At 42.3% G+C, this 15,129-nt stretch overlaps 1 protein-coding gene across 1 annotated transcript in view; it reads right to left on the reverse strand.

Moving 5' to 3' along the window:
* The window catches only part of SLC22A23 (solute carrier family 22 member 23), a 111,030-nt gene that overhangs the window by 13,555 nt on the left and 82,346 nt on the right, over positions 1 to 15,129 (reverse strand). The window contains 3 exon segments of the mRNA XM_030502868.2: positions 638 to 870; positions 3,837 to 3,939; positions 9,435 to 9,524. Of these exon segments, the coding sequence (XP_030358728.1) occupies positions 638 to 870; positions 3,837 to 3,939; positions 9,435 to 9,524 (426 nt within the window).

The raw sequence follows: 15,129 nt of genomic DNA on the forward strand, positions 1-15,129 counted from the left end.
AGACAAAGAAATAAAATTAGAAGAAAGGGAATACTTCTGTAGCAGTTTCAGTAGCTGAACCAGCTCAAAAGGGCCAGAGAAAGGTCACGGCCTACAAAGGAGGAGGTGGGACACTCTTGATTTTTGGCAGGAACCCATTTGAAAAGCTGTGAAAACTCACAAAATCATATGTATATGTTCAAATGGACTATATGTACACACTGTGTTAAAAGCAGGGTCTTTCAGCTGCACGTTTCCATGCTACCTGTTACATCACTTGCACGTAGCAAGATGCTCAGAGCAGGCAGATGATACACACCTACTGCTTTAACTGCCATTTAGTTCAGCAGCCATTTGAGAAGTAGACTCAAGTGAGAAAGTTTTCCATTCCCAATACCTACCAGAGGCTATTTAATTGAAATAAAATTAAAAGCATCTTCTTTGTTTGTTTGTTTTTGACAGCCCTAGAAGCAGCACCAATGTTCAATGAGCTTCACAGGGACTCATCCAGAACACAATGCCTTCAAGCAAATTCTTAAACTAAGCACGTGTACAGCACATCAAGTCTGAGAAAGGCAAAAGAAGTGTTAATATTTCCTGGTCACTTATTTGCACATCAAAATCACATGGTCCTGAAAAGCTCTTGTCTCCAACTTACAGTTGAGAAGGCCCAGCTGCAGGAGCGATGCCAGGGCTGTGAGGATCATGAAAAGCAGGAGTCCTCCTCTTCTCCCCAGAAACCCAACCACCGGGCACATGGCCAGGCAGGATGCCAGTGCAATCCCAGCCATGGTGTAGTAGTCCGCATAGAAGTTGTGGGTAATTGTCATCTTTGCTTCATGCCCCATCATGCTTTTCGCAAAACAGTGGTGTATGCCATAACCGGTCAGCCTAGGGGAAACAGGAGAGGGCAAGAGGAGATCATTGTTGAGAAGGCAGCCACGCACTGCAATGGAATTCAAGGCAGGAACATGTTAATGCAGGAAGAATTTCTTCTGCTGCAGGAGTACAACACCTAGTGCAAAAAGACTCATCTCAGACTTCTAGGTGCTGCTGTGAAAATAAGCAATGATCAAAAGAAGCAAAAAGAAAAATCTCTATTCAACCATACATTTGCAACCTACTGGCTTTATTCATACAGCTGTTGCTTGTGGTATGACTGGGGTACAAGCATCTTTACAAGGACTCCTAGTGTGTGATTGATTTTCCCTGTGTATTTGAGAACTCCCCTCTTGCAAAGACATCTCTGTTCTCAGTGCATCTGCTGACAGCCATAGAGATAGAGCTGCTGCGATGAAGCAGCGTGTGTGCTTAAACAGCAAAATACTGTGCAATACAGCTGTGTCTTGAAGAAGACCTGCCTGCTGCATTTGGTCGTACTGAAGATTACATCTCACTTCCCAAGCCAACTGTTACAACTGAAGACCCCTTAGAAACGCCTTATTTGAAGCCACATGTGCTGCAATGATTATTACAATTATGAAATGATAAGCCCTAATTCAGTCTACACATTTACACTACCCTTCACAGCCATGTGTCTCCCCTTCTTTTAAAAGTTTCTTTGTGATGCCAGTGATCAGCACCTTGCCACTCCATTTCACTCCTCTTTCTCCTATCCCTCTCAAAAAAAAGGGAAGAAAAAAAGGAAGGAAGAGCAGGGGGCTGGAGGTACACAAGTCAGATGAGAAGCTCCAGCATCACCCCTGAAGTGGTGCAAAACTGCAGCTGTGGGAAGCCAGTGCTCTGAACCACCCTCACCGCAGCACAGATACGCCCTGCTGGGAAGGGCCTCCTGTCCCTGGCATCTAGACCAGACAAACCTCATGTCACAAATTAATTGTGCCTGACAGAGAGGCAGGCACAGATCCAGATCTCCAAAAAATGAATGGCAGGTCCATTACACTGATACACCTCTATCCTCCTGAAGGTCAGGAATTTGAAGCTCTGTCAGTGTCAACTGGATATTAATACAAGCATAGAAACAGTTGGGGGAATATGCCGTTGCTGAGTGCATGACAGTGATGATCTTGTGAATCAATGCTATAGTTCAAAAATACATCCCCAATACAAAACACCTTCTGCCTGATAAAAACCTAGCTATAGTTGCTGTTACACAAGAATGTAAGTAGCTTTGGATATCTAGATTATAACTGCCTCCTCACATAAGAGAAATATTAAACAGCAAAAAAGTATTCATAAGAGGGCAGAGTTAACTAGGGTATATCTTCTTTCTTTCTCTTCTGGGCATGCAAACACACTTGCTGAAGTTGTTATTTAGGCCACGACCTGTAAACTAAATTGATGTATCATTTGGACTTTGCTTTCCAGCCTGCTTCCCCAGGAATTACTCTATTATCTTAACTTGTTGAACAGCTCGGAACAGTTGCTTTTAAAACTAAATACATTTATCTCCCTTGATGTCTTATCATTCCCTGTAAATGGTACCTTCTCCACGTTCCACACTACCAAAATTTACCACAGCCCCATGTAACAGGAAGAACAGAATTAACATTAAATAGGTTTTTTTCCATCCCCTAAAAACAAACACGAAAGCTACTTCCTAAAACACACATCAGCTTCATGCTTTACTTGGATGGCAAATAGCCTCTGTGTGCTATTGCTAGAAGTTGGGCTGCCTAGTTCTGGCTTAGGGGATTTCCAAATGTGCACAATTGAAAAGGGTGAGGGAGAAGGGGAGGATTCCCCACATACACATATTGCACAAACACAGTTAACACTGGCTACAGCTCAGCCTAAGAGGAAACCACTGTTTCAGAACAGAGGGAGTCACCCACTGGTAGGTGGCAGAGACACACAAAAATCATAAAACCAGAGCTGGTTTTGCAACCAATAATGCTGGAGGCTGAGCTCTGAAGCCCATGTGCCCCTGGGTGACTACCTGCCCAGCACAAGGGCTGTCCCCTCGAGGTTATGACTGATCCATGAGCCTGTTTAACAGGAGTGAAGGCTGCAGAGTTGGGCCCTGAAGTGAGGAAGAAAAAGCCACAAGAGAGCTACGTACTTCTAAATGGAGCAGAGGATGGGGGATTTGCAGGCTTGTCCCCACCTCCCACTTGGAAAAAGTAATCATGAAAGGTATTCAAATAGGCATTTTATAAGATTGAACAATTAGAAAATCCACTGCCACTGCCCTCCCAGAAAGTTTGGTTTGGTTAGACGCTAAATTTGCAGCCCATCTGTTTCCTCTTTACAAGGTGCTCAGTTCTGGACAGAAGGTCTCAGAGCCTGTAACTTGCAAAACCCTCAGGTAGGTGCCTGGTTTTGCCTATGTAAGCATGTCAAAGCCGAAGCCTCAGGACACAGGCATCATGTTGTTCTGTGTGAGACCACACATATTCTCCCTGCATGCCCTGCACAAGATTTGTAATCTGCTTCTGAAGACCTATCAAGGACAGCTTTTATTCAAGGGAGCAGACTGATATTTACTGGCAAGAAACATCTTCCTCTGCAACACAGCTCTTTCAGATGTAAACAACTTGAACTTGTGCCCCTGGGGCATTAATGATTTCAAAAATCCCACCACCCAGGATGGCAGCAGCAGCAGATGTCTATGTGCGTGAGCATTTACCAGCACGTGGCCATGTGAGACCACCGGTGATAGCAATGCGCTTGCAGCATGACATCTGAGAAGACGCATGATGCTGCTGTCCAAAACAATCGATGAGTTCCTCCACATTTGCTGTAAAAAGGAACTTGTATCAGCTGGTGTTTCTCCAGGATCTTTATCAGAGACACTAGCAAAGGGTCCCACGCTACGAAACAGAGGAGCTCCCCCATCATTTTCCATTACTGCTTCCAGTTCACCAACCACAGAACTATTCAGAGACTGGACTTACGAGTTCACACACAATACTACGATGTTTTTCCACAGGTTTCTTGTTCCCACCACTTTTACAATGCAGACTTTCTTCGGTCTCCTGGTGATCTCCTTTTCCAGCTCTGAAACAAACCAAATAAAAATTATTCTATCACTGGGGAGAACAAGAAGCTTTGCTCATGAACTACAGGTATTCTGAGGGATGCTCTGGAGAGCAGGACACTGTCGATAACGCTAACAGGAGCTATAAAAATGCTGAACAACCTGCCTAAAGTCCACCTCAGCTTCCTTCTTTTCTCCTAGGCTTCCCTTAACCTTCTTGGGGCTGAAGAACTGCCCAAGAATTCCTTCACACCCCAAACCTTCTCCCAGTTTAAAAGGTGTATGTAAAATGGGGGCAGTACACAGATTGATCCCAGCAAACATGAGACAACATTTCCTGAAGAACTTCAGGATTCTGTTCGTTTTTACCCCCCACCACAGGCAGGACTGTGCTTGCGCAGTTACAAGACCTGCTGCTGTTCTGCAATGTACACCTGAAAAGCCATGGAAAGGACGGGAGCTCAAACACATTTTTTGTGGGAATCTTTTGAGGTTTGTTCAAATCTGGGTTTCAGAAAGAAGTGGCTAGGACACTATGTCAGCTCATTCTTTTCCCTTCCCCCCCATTTCAAAGAATTCAAATTGTTCTGATGGATGGCCTAAAGAGAAGACATTTGCTTAAAGAAAAATCCTTCGGCATCATCAGCTGTGATGTCGTTGCATTTCAGAACTAAAGCCTCACCATATCCTTAAAGCTCTGGGCAGCTCCAAGATTACATTTCTTTGCAATGCTATTTAACACACAAGCCTTGCAAATATTGCATCTGATATTCTTGTTGGTAAGGGACAACAATGAAGAGCACTACTTACGTCCCAAATATCATTAGGTTAGAGCTTGAACACCGACCCAAGCACGCCAACAAAATTACTGTTTCCCAACTACTGGACCAGTGACACAGCTGGGCACAAAGTCCAGTAAAAACAGAAGAAGCCGTAGCTATAAAGAAGCATCACAAAACTATAAAGAAGCACTCTAGTACAGACTAGGACTGTTTTTTAGGGCAAAGACTTGTACTGCTGCTTTCTAGACTGACTGTGTTTAAAGGCAGCAGCATGGCCCTGTTCTGAACCATGCATCCGTTCCCTTCATGCATACACAATTAGCACAGTGTCCTCAGTTGTCCGCACTGGCCTGCCCCAACCTCTGCCTTACTTCACTGAATAGCAACCTCTAAGTGATGCAAGACAGGGAAAAATAAAAGCAAGCAGCAGGGTGTGTGTGGGAGAAATAAGATAAATCACCCAAATGTACGAACTAAACAAAAGACATGTTTGTCTGCTGTGATTTGAAAATTGTATCATAAAAAAATAATAAAATAAAGAAACACTATTTATATGTAAATAGTTGAGCTATTCACTGCTCATAGATCACTCCTGGTCTTCTATCTAGAGTAACTACAGGGAATACTTTTGAGAAAAGCGGCAAAAGGTATTTTACATTAATGTACTTGAGCAGAACATTGCTGTACTACTTTCCTTGCTACCTGATAATAGCCATTTCTTCCAAAAATCTACACAGCATGAAGCTCACAAAAGCATAAAGGAGGTGGAGCAAAAGAGGAAATTGGTCAAATCAATATATATACTACAGGAGCACTCAGCAGGCTCAGCAATGGATCAGGGCTACCTGAAGAAAATAAGCAACAAAAAAGGATGGTTCCTAATCTGAATGAGCAAGGTCAAAATGACTTTTGTAGCAAGATTCTGGGAAGGAGTAAGTGGGAATAAAACAATTCAGAACAACTGAAACAGTTAGATAGAGCATAGTCATAAAGCCTGTAACTGAGCCCAAGCCAAACCTTCTACATCAAAAGCTCTAGAAGCACACAGGGTTTTGAAAGGCTGTTAAAGACTGTTTACTACTTCAACTGAAGGGCAACAATGAAAATCAGCACCGAAACACCACATGTTGCACAAATTTCATGTGGACATAAGGGTTCAATCTCGAACTGTCTAAGAATGACCAGATCTGGCCTGTCAAAGTAAAACATCTCTGTCAACAGAGGACAGTCCCTGAGGCCATATTCTTCAGATTTTCTTAATTTGGGGTTTTTTGTTTCTCAAAGTAATTTTTACTTTTTTCTTAGAGAAGAAAAAGTAGATTTTATGGTCAGTCTGTGCTTTATTGCGCCACAACATAATAAAATCAAGAGAAACAACACTTAACTTGGTCACACTTCTCTTGAGAGCCAAACATTATTTTGCCTTCCACTCCCGCTTTGTTCATAGAGGGTTTGCTACAATCCATATATTCTTTATTTATAGTCATGCACCCTTCCCACATGCACTCAAGCCTCCTTTTAACCTTTCTTAAACATCAATCCTTCCAAACTAATTCTTGTTAGTGTTTTTCACTGAACTGCTCTTCTGCCCTCAAGCACCTCCCCTGCTTTAGCTGCAGTAAGGATCACACATGAGGGGATTTCACCTCTTCTCTACCCTGCCTCATGCAGCAGTCTCCCTTCAGAGGACCCTTGCTTCTGCTCTGATGGGGGTTATACTCCAGGGATAAAAAGAAAAAAAAAAAAGAAAAAGATAGACAGAAAGATGGAAAGAAAATAATAATATTTATTAAGAAGAATCTGAGCTCAAACCTTCTACCAAAGAATGCAAACATCACCTGACTTTGTACTGAAGACTTCTGGCTCTATCAGCTACTTACTCCTCCATCCCTCTATGATGTGTTAAAACTCCAAGCAACACTCACCTGTTTCAGATGAATGACTTTCCTCCAGCCTCCAACACCATCTACCTTTCTGATGGCTCTCTCCCTCCTTTATTTCTATATATACCAGTTAGATATTCAGCCCCCCAAATCAATCATTTACAATAATCAAAATATCATTCAGATAGCAACAAATATGCTATGCTACTTGCAAAAAAGTCATCAGCTACAGAATTGGCTCTCATTTAAGTGGCCTGCTGTCTCTGGGAGTAGCCTGCTTGCACAAAAGGACCTGCTCTGACTGTGATGGGCATCAGGAGAGAGACAGCTCTTAGGCTGTCTGGACTCCACCATTAAGATCTTAAATGAGGAGTCAAGCCAATGCCTATTCAAAAACCCATGGAAGCAAACTACAGATCTCTCAATTACTGGAATAACACCAGGAAACCCCCACGCTCCGTAACTTATTCTTTGATTTGCACTGAAGTCACCAGTTCAGAAGGAATTTGAATTAAACGTTTCAGTTCTGACTGATCTACCAGAACAGTGAGTGTGGAAAATAAGAAATATTTTTATCCATTTACTCAGAGGCCCATTATGAGTTTTCCCATACTCCAGAGCCCACACACACTCTATGCTTCCTATTCAGGGACTCGGTAGGAAAACTGTCAACAAGCTAACTCTTTATACCTCACTGGAAATTAAAACTATTCATTGTGAGAGTTTAAAGGTCTCATGGGGAGGGGAACCCTACCAGCTTCCAGCTCCCAATGCAGCTGAATTCTCGTGGGATCCTCTGCATTTCAGGAGTACAGCTTTCAAAATCAGAAAGTATCTTTAAAGCCTTCAAATGAAGCCACCCATCTCTGCATCACTTGGCAAAGACAAAATAGACAAAGCTCAAATCAAGCTGACAAAAAAGGATGTCCAAAATGACAAGTGTCCTGTGGTGATGGACTTCTGCTGAATTTTTTTGGCTGCTAAATGATACTGTCAGTAGCTCTTTGAACATGAAAAGAGCTATGGAAGCCCAGCACAGAGGCTCAATCAATCCCTGGAGCATGACAGCTCTGCAGCAGGAGGTAGATCAGCCCAAAATGCAGAGCCGAAGCAACCTGCTCTCAGCCACACTGAGTTACTGTACATAGGTTTATTTATACCTTTCAGGATTTCTGTCTCCATTAATTCCCTTTGTGCTTATTTATTTATTTATATCATGGAGAACTAGCAGCTTGATATATTGCATTTTTGGAAAGCCTAATAGTAAAAGAATATTGAAAGCTATGAAGTCACACACAGAAATTATGAGATGGGTAAAGAGCTGACTGATGGGCAGACAGTAATAAGGGATAGAAAAATGGGAATCATAAGCGGATGGCGGGAGGTTAGTGGCAGGGTCACTCATTCAAAAAAAAAGGAAAAGAAATCTTGTTTAATAACCTCACTTGGGAGCTTGGTGCAAACCTTAGGAATGTGCCAGTGAAGTCTGCTGGTCACAGAGTGAGGCTCTGCCTGCAGTACAGCACAGAAATGGGATGTTAGAGAGGGAAATAGGTGAGCTTGAGACCCTGCGTGTCAAAAGCAAGTAAAAATGTAAAATACAAGGTAAGTTACTTAGGGACTAATGGGAAATGCTTCTGCTGGAAGGTAAGCTTTTAGTAGATACTGGTTTAGACTTGCCTATATACTGCTTGAACACAAGTGACTATAAGACACCAGTTTATTGTATTCATGAGTATTTGCAATTCAGACAATGAAATACTGGTGCTCTTTCACAATTCTGGATATCAATACCTGAGAAACAAAAGCTTCAGCAAGCTTATTTATAAAAGGAAAGGAGGCAAAAGACCTCAGCTCAGCAAACGAACAGGGCTGTTGTCTGCTCACATAGCATAGGGAAAAAGAGATTGAAGGTAGTCACAGACAGGAGCAAATGGGAAGGGTAAAAAACACAAACCACAGAGAACCTGGACAGCTATAGTATATTTGAATTGAATGCGAAGATGTACCCCAGTACAAGAGCAGTTTGAAGTCCGGAATGGCGCCCCAACAGAAGCACAGGTCATAAATACTAACAGCATTCAAAATGAAACTCATTTCATGAAAGCAACTGTATAACTCAGTAACTATAGTAGCAAAGGACTGATTACAATAATTTGTTTCAATCCTGAATCCTCAATTACATTGAAAAAAAAGACAGGAAAAATCAGACATAAGGTTGCAATTGCAATCTTCAATAGCTCATATGCATTATGATACAGCACTTAATTAGATGATTACACATTAGTTTTTCCCCCAGAATGCTCCCTGCAGTCAGCAAATGGGCAGCTATTAATGATGTCTCTACCTCTCCCATTCAACACGTGCCCCTTAGCCTTATTATCCAAACCTCCCAGCGAGTACAAAATCATGGGTTTCCTCAGAGACATTCCTACAGTGCTGTCAGAATATTCATGTACTTCATAAATACCAATGAAATCATCTCCACCACCTTCTTGTAAGAGTAAGGAGAAAGATTATTCCTGTTTTGCAGGCAGGAAGATAAAATACAGAGAAATTGTGTCCAGAATGAGAAAAATCACACAGCAATAACCCTTACAGATGCTGATATAAATGCTCCCAGCTTTCTGCAAATCCAGTTCCAGATTTACATGCCAGAGGCAGACACTGAAGAAATTGTGATTAGTGACAGCACTGAAAGAGCCTTATCCTAGGGAAATTTTCATCATCATACAAGAGCACCGCTGGCAGACACAGGGAATGGGTACAGCCCTTCAGAAGGCATTCAGCTGCATTTCCCCAAGACTGTCCTCTTTCCTTCTGCAACCCTCTATCTTATTCACTACACACCTTCCAAATTCTGCAACAAATGAGGAACAGACAACAGCTTCATTCCCACAGCATCGTCCATCCTATGCACTGATTCGTCCATCCTATGCCCTGTAGAAAAAATAGGTCGTAATCATGTTATTAAGGGCTATATCATCATGCCTTCATATCAGGAGGCCAAGCAAAGGTTGCCCAGGCAACCTGACTTCTTGCATTTCAACAGAGCTTGACTTATCAATGTTTACATTTCTCTAACATCACCAATATTAAAAAAAAACCCAACACAAAGAACACCTCAAATACCATTGCGAGGAGCCGTATCTGAGCCATCAGGAGGTTTCAGATACCTATACGTGCATTGCTACTATCTACTGCCAGAGCTATGGAGGAAACCTCAACAGGCAGAGGAGGTGAGTTGGGCAGTATGGAGAGGTGAAGCACACAATTTAGGAGTGGATTTCACGAGAGTGCTGAGACTGAATCCCTGGGCTTAACAGCTTGTTCTGGAGGGAGGGGGAAAGCAAATGATTGCAGCCCTTTTGGTCTCCATGCTCTATTCTCCACTCTTCTACAGCTCTTAGTTCCTCCCAGTCCTTTGTTCCCTTTGCCTGTCTTAGTCCCTTCCAACTATGTTTATTCTTTGCCCCCACAACTCTTTATACTCTCTTATTTCCTCTATTCTCTGTCCACTGGTCCCCTCGTACTGCTCTCTACCTCCACTTGGTTCCCAAGGTCTCGTCTCCTCTCCTACCACTTACATCCACATCCAGACCCACTCATCCTCTCCCCTCTCGGTTGCAGAGGGGTCAGAGGAGCACTGACAGCACCAAGGCTTGCTGCCAGCCCTCCGCATGCAGTTCCTGCCCTGTGAAGCCAGTTCCTCCGAGAGGAAAGGTAGCACTGGGGACAAAGAGCCACTGTGCTGCTAGGCACAAAGCAGCTGCGACAGGCTGGAGCGCAGCCAGCAAGAGTCTGTGGAGGACTCAACTGGTGTGAGAGAGTCATTCAAGCTTAAAAAGAGGCTGACACCCCCCTCCTTTTATTTTTTTAAATTATTTTCTCTCATATTCGGCTTTTCCCAGTGACATCAGAAGGCATGTCCTCAGTAGAGCACTTCCTTTTTCTCTCTGTCCCCTCAAAACCCTGCTGCTGTCAGAGGTCAGTACTGCCCTCACCAGGGATGCAGTCAGGGAACACATGGGCTCTCCTCTTCCATTCCTGTAGGCATAGCCAGCAGAAGACAACTTAACTGATGAGTTTTATTCTTGTTACTCACTGTTTATCATGTATTGCATATCCTGAAAGAGTTGCACAAACTCCAACAGTTCCTGCTCCTAGACAAGAGGGGACCACCAGGAAAAACCTAGGCCCTCCTGAAAGCTGATTTAACATACAAGAGGGCAAAAGAAATCACTGGCTGGTTTTGTTTGAGATAGAAATCTCTGTGGCTGACACACAGTCCTTTGTAAGACTTAAAGACTGCCTTCAAGTAGCACCTTGAACTGTTTTAACTAAATTCCCCACAGTTATCTGACTTTCCCTCAAGACTTGCATGAGTTATTTAAGTTTGGCACCATTAAACAACCAAGAAACAGGATCTGGTAAAGGAACACATCTGGCAGGCTTGTACGTAGTAGCATCACATGTATTATGGGGTCAGGGAACTTGCTTTCTTTCTCCAACTAATACACCTAGCTCTTCATCTACTGCAAGCTTTAAAACGGTAGTGTAGTTGTAGGTATGACGGTGTAAGGATATGAGTAAAGCGCTGTAGGGAGAGAGAACCTCTTCTGTTAGGGAAAGAGACTGACTTTCAGACATAAGGCTTTTTCACACTTCCCTCCGCTATTTACCCAATGAAAGAAAAAAAGAAGTATGTAAGTCAACAGATCCAAGCCTCATGCTTAGGAAAAAAAAATATAGCAAAACAAACCAGAAAACTAGCTTATGTGTAAAAAGAAAAGTCATGGCAGCGTGTTGCTCAGTAGCAAAAAAGGTGATGATAATTTTCTTCTTTTTTTTTTTTTTCCCCCAATTAAAAGCTCCTGAAAACCACAGCTTTCCTAACTGCAATCCACACACATATGCAGACACAGAGTACTTGTCACCACTGCATCCCTTCTTCCTCTCCACCTTGTGTTCTGCATGCTAAAGCACTGGTCTCTATTTGGATGCTTGATCTTTGCCGGTCACTTTTGTAATTACATTAGTATTATTTCTCTGAGCTTACAGAGGAACCTTGGAAACGAATAGCTATAATATGTTTGTCCATAGGAGTACTCTGGTTTGTGTTTTGATCTAGAGATGAGCAAAAAGGGGGTTTTATTATTCAGCCTGGTCAAGCAGTTATAAACACTCTTTTCTCCAGTTCTTTAAACTGATCTCCATACTTCCTAACCATTTATTCCACTCAGGTCAAAATGATTGTACTGCAGCTGCACTGCAATGTATGTTTGTTTCTTCTTTCACAGAGGAACAGGGAAGAGATGGGGAAGTTTTTGGACAAACTGTCAGTGAAAAACCTCTACTGAATTAATATTCTCAAAATATTTCATTTGCTCATAAATGAAGCTGACTTTTTCAGATAATGTTTTGAAATATTTGTCAACAAAATTCAGCAAGCCTGTTTTACAAATGACATTTCAATATGCAGTTGGATTAAAAAATAAATAAAAAAAATCATTCTCCTGATGCAAAAATGCATTTAAACTTTTATTTCGAAAAGATGGTAAAGTGTTGAGCTAACTGGTGAAATTTTCAGACTCAAAACATTAGGGATGATTTAACCAGGTCTAATTAGCACACCTAGATTTTGTAAGCATTAAAGAAAAAAATATGACCAGACAAAACCAAACATCTCTTCATGAAGGCATTTTATTCCTGCCAAAACTGACAAGGTATACCAATCATTAAAAAATAAAGCCACCTAAAGGTACTGAGGAAGCAGCTCTCCTTGTGTTTTGCAACCATCACCATGTTACACCCCTGGGACAGGCTGCTGAAGATAAGGGCAACATTTATTTACAACACTCTAGGCTCCTATCAACATCCCTTGTCTCACTTTAATTTGTTTACCATGCAGGCATTCCCCTGGTATCTTGCTGGCTGAGCACTGCCCATCAGCTGCCTGTGCTGATTTCTCCAGGAAGAGGTTACCACAGCCACAGGACCTTTCAAACTGCAGCTGGACCACTGTCCAGACATTCAGTTGTTCTCTTCAGACACATCTCCCAAGAGAACTGGTGAACTGCTCCCACCCTATGGATTGAGTCAAAACCAGCAGATAGATTTTACTTTCTTTTTTTAAAACCCAACACATGGGTCAAGTCCCTGAGGAACAAACAGGCCTTACAGAAGTTTAGTGGCATTTTCTACTATGGGCAGCATAGCCAAATGGACCAGTAAAAGCTTTCAGCTGGCAATGGGAATAGTGCAATTCTTCATAAAGGAAAATAAGCTTGGACAGCAATTCAAAGTTGCATTTTCTCACATCCCAAAAATACCTCACCCACTTGAATGCCACTTCTTTTTATTATGGAATGCATATGAGCTGCCAAAACAGGTACATATCATAGAATACGAGGTTGGAAGGGACCTCAAGGATCACCTGGTCCATCCTTTCTTGGCAAAAGCATGGTCTAGACTAGATGTCTCAGTACCCTGTCCAGCTGAATCTTAAAAGTGGCCAAGGTTGGGGGATCCACTACTTCCCTGGGGAGATTATTCCAGAGGCTAATTGTTCTCATTGTAAAAAAAATCTTTACTGTGTTCAGTCAGAATCTCTCCAGGAGTAATTTGTACCCATTACCCCTATCTTTTCCATGCGACTCCTTGTAAAAAGGAAGTTTCCATCTTCTTTGTAACCACTCTTTAAAAACTGGATCATGGTGATAAGGTCTCCCCCAGAGCTTTCTTTTCTCTATCCTAAACGAACCCAGAGACTACTGTAACTCCTGTAATGATCTGTTTTATAGGATACACTAATTTAACTGCTACGTATGAGTAAAATTACAGTGGGGTTTCCAGCTGGAATGGACTGCAAGTGAGCAGTTTGTCATTTAGATGTATTGGGAGTAATTCAATCACAGGAGGCAGTTACGACAATGCAGCAAGGAATAATAAACAGTAATACAATGGTCCCTAACTAGAGCACAACTGTTTACAGCTCTTGCAGATGGAGAACAAAGAATAAACCAAATGATGAACAAAAATCCTCCACACAGATAGGAAAGCTCAACAATGGAGTCAAGGGGAAATAGGGAATATCTGCATCAGGCTCAATGGTATCCTTTCTCGCAGATGCATACCAGCTTTTTATCCATTCCCCGCTACAGCAACTATAGGAATGTGATTATAACAAAAGCAGAGAAATGCCTTCTTCTGCTTACTATACCACAGGGAGACACATGACCTGTCGTTTGATCACATTCTTCATTCAGGATTTCTACTTTTCTCCTGTCTTCACTCAGAGCATCAAAACTCCCATACACCCAGAATGACAGGGAAGGTCCTTCCTTCTGAAATTTTTAGTTAAGCTCATTTAATCCTTTTGATACTGCTTCTCTCTTACTCTCCCTACAGAAATGCAGCATCCCTCCAGAGCTGGGTCAGGAAAGCCTTAGAGTGTGGGGCTGCAGAGAGAGAGCTTAAAGAGAAAAAACGAGGAAAGAAATAATAAAAAATCCCAACAATATCCCCAACATATCCAGCATCAACAAGGAGGCAGAAATGACCATGTTCTGTATCACAAAGTTTACATTACCCTTTGCACTGACAACTACTATATCTCAATGTATGTGCAGGCAGAGAAATCCATAGCATCGACGTGTAATAATGCTCTAGTTTCCACATGAAAGGGAGTCCCTCCTTAAACCAAGTGTACTCCTACCATGAAACTGCTGGAAAAAGTAATCAGTCACAAATAACAGTCATAAAACCATTTTGACACTTAGCATTCCTCCATGGACAATATCATTATACATGGCTTAAATAAATCCCTCTAGCCACACAGTTGCATCTTTATCGTCTTCCTTAAAGGAAACTCAGGTAATTTATTTTTTCTTTCCTCTAAAATCCATTTTATTTCATCTGCAAATTCAAGAAGCTGACTAGCTGAGAAAAGCCAAATTTAGAGTCGGCTGGGAAACTTCAAGACTAATTGTGAGACATTTCATTGCCTCAGAGACAGGTTTTCTCCAAGACCGATCATTTGATCTGGGGAAGATCTGCAAAAAGGAGTTGTGGGGGGAAGGAGTGGGGGTGGAGATCATTAGGTTAATGGCTGCTCATATACCCCTATGATTTTCACAACTTACCAGAAAAATAGCATTTAACATTGTATAGCCATGCTGTGGCTAATTAACATCAATGTGCCAACTGCACCAGAAATCATAGCAGTGACCTGGGTATGAAGAGTACAGACCCAAATCAGACTTTTTCACCCCTCAGTGATGAAGACTGCCTCATCTGTTAGGCGCTGATGCTAATGGTGACACTTTTCTATTCTGGATGAAGTCTGTCCCAGTGCTGACGGATGCTTTTAGCACTGACTGAAGCTACAGTTAGCCCTGTAGCTTGAGACCTTTGACAGTGAGTATCAGCCAAGCACAGGAAGCATCACTCCTACCCATGGGCAGAGCTACTGGGTGACGTCTTCCTGTTGCCCCTATGGGTCAGAGCAAGTAGGGTTTGAAAAAGTGTGGGGGGAAAAGAAACA

Source organism: Strigops habroptila, chromosome 1 (assembly GCF_004027225.2).
Source record: "Strigops habroptila isolate Jane chromosome 1, bStrHab1.2.pri, whole genome shotgun sequence".
Taxonomy (NCBI): domain Eukaryota; kingdom Metazoa; phylum Chordata; class Aves; order Psittaciformes; family Psittacidae; genus Strigops; species Strigops habroptila.